This window comes from Phalangium opilio, unplaced genomic scaffold (assembly GCF_054372755.1).
Source record: "Phalangium opilio isolate 3A_F unplaced genomic scaffold, DU_Popi_V2 ptg000090l_1, whole genome shotgun sequence".
Lineage (NCBI taxonomy): Eukaryota > Metazoa > Arthropoda > Arachnida > Opiliones > Phalangiidae > Phalangium > Phalangium opilio.
Genome location: NW_028324195.1, coordinates 3,228,445 through 3,233,354, shown reverse-complemented (window position 1 = coordinate 3,233,354; position 4,910 = coordinate 3,228,445). Strand labels below are relative to the sequence as shown.

Here is a 4,910-nt window from a genome sequence, read left to right as displayed (position 1 = left end):
CGACGTACGGTCCCTTGTACTTGGCCGCCGTTTTCAGCGGAAGACGGTGGCTTGCTGAGGTCGTTCGACCACGACGAGGTCGCCCGGTTCGTAATTGGGGGCTTTCGATCGGCGGGCGTTATATCTACGCCTCTGCTTATCCTGATCAACGCGAATGGCTTCGATAGCGGCTTCGCGACGCTGTAGTACATTGTCGTCAAAGGCCTCCTGAACAGCATCCTCGAGAACATTGCCAGTCGGGTTTCGAGAGGAGAAATTAAACAGAAGAGCAAATGGGGTCTGCCCGGTGGCCTTACTAAACGTATTGTTTATACCCCATTGAAGCTGATGGACTCGCGCGTCCCAGTCCTTATCGTCCTCTCGGCAGCACATACTAGCGATGGCCGGAGTTAGGAGTCGGTTGAGTCTCTCTACTTGGCCGTTTCCGCGAGGCGTGGCGGTAGCGTTGACAACGTGGACGATCTTTGCGCTCTTGCACAAACTTTCAAAGGCTCTACCGGTGTAAGCCGTCCCTTGGTCCGTAATAACTCGCGGGGGCGCGCCGAAAAGTCCGATTAACTCTTCAAGAAAGCGCTTTGTTGGAATCATACCGCAATTCCGTACTGGTCGTAATATCACGAACTTGGTAAAAGCGTCAATAGCGACAATTAAGTAAGCATTGCCCCGAGTACTCTTTACAAAGGGACCCAAGTGGTCAAGGTGTACGGTATGGAATGGGGTACCTACTTTGTCGATGGAATGCAACATTCCTGGTCTTTTCCCTGCGGGCCGCTTGTGGAATAAACATTCCACACACGACGAAATGTAACGTCTTACATAACGTTTTAGACGCGGAAACCAAAATTTCTAACGTATCTTGGCGCACGTCTTGTCCACTCCGAAATGACCGATGTCATCGTGGTAATTGCGAACAACGCGCCACCTGGCGCTATCAGGCACAACCCAGAGAAGCGTATCTTCCAGGTTAGGATCCGTAGCTGCCACCCGTTTGAATAGCGTTCCGTGTTTCAAAGTGAATTCCTGACGGTTTTTGAGGTCATCTTTAGCGAGCTTACCCGATTTCGCGAGACTTTCTTTAATAGCCCGAATTTTCGCGTCAGCGTGTTGAGCGGCCGTCAAGAAGTCTTCCCTAGATACCTCTGTATGCAAGATATCTACGCCTTTCGCTATGTCAGTCTCCTCTGCATCTTCCCAGGGAGATCGGCTCAGCGCGTCTACGTGGGCCATACGTGGACCCGGTCGATGGAGAACCTCGAAGGTAAACTCCTGGAGGCGGAGCCACCAGCGCCCAATTCGCGGCACGAGATGGCGCTTCGTAAGAGTGCAACGTACTGAGTTACAATCCGTAATGACGTTAAAAACGCGCCCGATTAAATACACCCGGAACTTCTCAAGGCCCCATACGACGGCCAGCGTTTCAAGCTCACTGGAATGATACAGGGCTTCCTCTCGCGTTGACTTCCGGCTAGCATAACAGACCGGATGCCACTTGTTGTCATTCGATTTTTGCATTAGTATGGCTCCAAGCCCCTCCTTACTCGCGTCAGTGTGGACCTCTGTTTCCGCCTCTACATCGTACAAGGCGAGTATTGGTCTTACCGTGAGCCGGGACTTGAGCACTTGGAATGCTTTTTCCTGTTCCGCATTCCATTCCCAAGGCCTATCTTTGCATAATAGGCGCGTCAGCGGCTCGGCTTCCAACGCGAAGCCTTTCACAAACCGTCTGAAATAGCTTGCTAGCCCGAGAAAACGACGTAACTCGTGTATATTCGTCGGTGCTGGGAAATTTTCAACGCATTGAATTTTCCTTGACCCGGGGCGAATCCCGAATTCGCTGATTTCGAACCCGAGGTAGTCGATGTCGCTGAGGAGAAACCGGCACTTTTTCAGATTCAACGTTAGGTTCGCATTTCGTAGTACGTCCAAAACCTGCCGTAAGTGCGCGAGGCCTTCCTCCTCATCTACCGATGGAATGAGCACATCATCCATATATGTCAATGCTATGGCATACCTTAGGGTGCCTAGCACGGAGTTAATCATTCTTTGGAATACACCGCATGCGTTTGAAAGCCCGAATGGCATCATCACAAACTGGTAATGCCCGTCCGGCGTTACGAACCCAGTTTTTTCTTTGGACTCTTCACTCAAAGGAATCTGGTAATAACCAGACATTAGATCGAGGCTCGTGAAGAGCTTGTTCCCGCTTAAACGTTCAAGCTGAGAGTCAATCAGCGGTAAGGGATACGCGTCCTTTTTGGTTATTTTGTTTAGCGCGCGGAAATCGACACACAGGCGTTCGTCGCCAGTTTTCTTTTTTACAATGAGGATCGGACTCGAGTACGGGGACTCGGACTCCTCTATGATACCTGCGGCTAACAAATCGGATTTTTTATCCCTCACGCGGCTTCGTTCGGCAAAAGATAATCGGTATGGTCTATACGAGACCGGTTCTTCGGACGTTAGTTCGACTTTCATGGTTGCTTTATCCGTGCGACCTAATTCGTGCAGATCGTTCGCGAAACAGTCCCTATATTCATTTAAAAGGTCGTGCAAGCGTCTTCGCGTATCATCCGAAACGTTATCGCCCGTAATTATCTCTTCGCTGCGAAGAGGCGACATTTTCGCAGGCGAAGTACTGAGAACTTCTCGAGAAACGTGGGTCTCCCGCACGCAGAGTTCAGCGCGAGCCATCTTTCTCCCAGCCTCTATAACTAGATCTCTTTCAGAAACGTTGAAGACTGGCATCGTAGTCGCGCCTTCTTTACCGAGAGAACAGATCGCGCGCGGTAAAACATATTCATTACCTGGTAGCATCCGTACCGAAGACTCGATATACACGTCCCGTTCGTTGGTACGCGAATCTCGTGAAACTACGTCGACGAACCCGACATAATGTGGCGGGATAACTGTAGCTTCGCGTGCCCATAAGTGTACGGTAGGCTTAGGTAATTCTGGGATAGTCAAATCCTTGAGACACCCATCTCCATCGGGATTCTCCGTTCGTTCTTCAAAAATTCGAACAGTTTCCTTACGTTTGACCACTACCACGTGTGGCTGTTCGGTGAAAGGCTGGCCAATCATTAAAGGTATAGCTTGGGCCTCGTCTGGGACGACGTACATTTCTACGTCCGCAGTAGCCTGGTCAACCTTTATTACTACGTTACAGACACCCTCTGGCTTCGTGCGTCCAGAGCCGTATCCGCCTATGTAAAAGTCATTTTCGGTTTCCCTGCATTCGAGCTGGAGTTCAATAGCATCGCTGTGACGCATCGTGACGCATTTACTGCCCATATCGACGTAGGCTTTTATTGCGTTCCCGTTTACCGTGGCGTCCATGAAATACTTAACATTTCCATCAGCATCAGCTCCTTTGCTATCGACGCACATCTGAGCAGGCGTGTTAGGAATCGGCTTCGACGAGCAGTGCTGGGCGTCGTGCCCAATTTTGTTGCAAGCACTACATCTGGCTTTGCGTTGAGGCTTGGGGCAATCCCTTGAATAATGTCCGTATTCTTCGCAGTTATAGCAAAGCGATTCTCCCCTTTCATTCACGTATGGTTTACGGTTACCCGAACGCGATTTCTTTACTCCGCCGAGTGCGGCTGTATTACCCGTTTCGGAGACCGATGGCTTCCGCCCGTTCGCGTCCCGCGACCGATCGTTATTAGAACTTCGCGTCCTTTCGTTCTGATTACTTTTCTCTTTATTCCGCCCGGAAGTTTGAAGCCTTTCTTCAAGTTGTCTAATACACAACAGTAGCTCCGGAGGAGTTGCAAACTCGCGCACGCTCAAAGCCGTGATGAGCGAATCGTCATTCAGACCCGTTATCAGGTACTCAATCATGGAGTCGTTAGAGAGGCCACAAAGCCTAGCTTTGGATATCTTATCGTGATAGTAGACCTCCAGGTTCTCCCCAGGTCGCCGTACGCGTTGCTCCATCTCCCTGTACAACCGCTGCGTACCCTTCGCGGGAGGGAACCATTCCATTAACAACTCCTTCCAATCGCCCCACGAACGTACGACGACGTCGAGGGACTCGTACCAAACTTTAGCCGTGCCCTTTAATTTCGGGAGAGCGCAGCATATCGTGTGGCTGTCGGACCAACCATATGCTCGGGTACAATCGTCCACCTTTTTGATCCACATTCTAGAATCTTGGTGAGGTGCACCAACAGGATCGAAATCCGGTATCATTTTCATTGAATCCGTAACGTTATGCGAATTACCGTGGTTACGTTCGCCCGCCGCAGCTAACGTTTGCTGTACGGCAACGGCGACCGCGGCTTGTATCGACTGCTCGAAGGCCGCTAGGGATATATAGCCCGCTGGAGCGATGCCTCCTTGACCATTGTTATCTCCATTACCTTCCGCCATCGTCGGCGTCTCTTCGGGATCGGAAACTTCGTCGGTGAAATTTTCCTCTACGGGGAAAACTCGATTCGCGCTGGTTCGTGCGCGGTAAAATCGTTCGTTCGTTGACTGTAGGCCCGCTGCTCTTCTGCAATCTCGGCAGATTTTCGGGGCAGATTCGGGAAGTCTTTCACTCCTACGTGTGTGGGGGCAATCTTCTGTATATTCTTGCATTAATTACGTGAAGCGAAAATATACAGTGGTCATTAAACGTGGACCCGTCGATTAGCCTAACCACCCTGGAGTATCGTTAAGACTTTAACCCTAGGCGCGTACCTCGTGTCGTTTTTATTACTTTACATTAATCGTAATTCATCTAGTCCTCGCGTGGCGTTAATTGTCCATAATCCCACTTCTGAGATGTAAGCGAGTGTTTAACGTAGGTCAAGATAATTAGTTTAAGGATTAGGATTAAATAAATAACATCGTGATGAATAATAAAGGAAAGTAAAAGTTTAATGTTCGTTTCAAAAATAAATACGTCTTACTCCATTGCGATC

General features: G+C 49.9%; 1 protein-coding gene across 1 annotated transcript; it reads right to left on the bottom strand.

Annotated features, from left to right (window-relative positions):
- Positions 1 to 846: 846 nt before the first annotated feature.
- LOC149645029 (uncharacterized) lies at positions 847 to 4,584 on the bottom strand. The gene has a single exon (XM_089850399.1). The coding sequence runs from the start codon at positions 4,582 to 4,584 to the stop codon at positions 847 to 849; it is 3,738 nt and encodes a 1,245-aa protein (XP_089706525.1).
- Between the last annotated feature and the right edge of the window lie 326 nt (positions 4,585 to 4,910).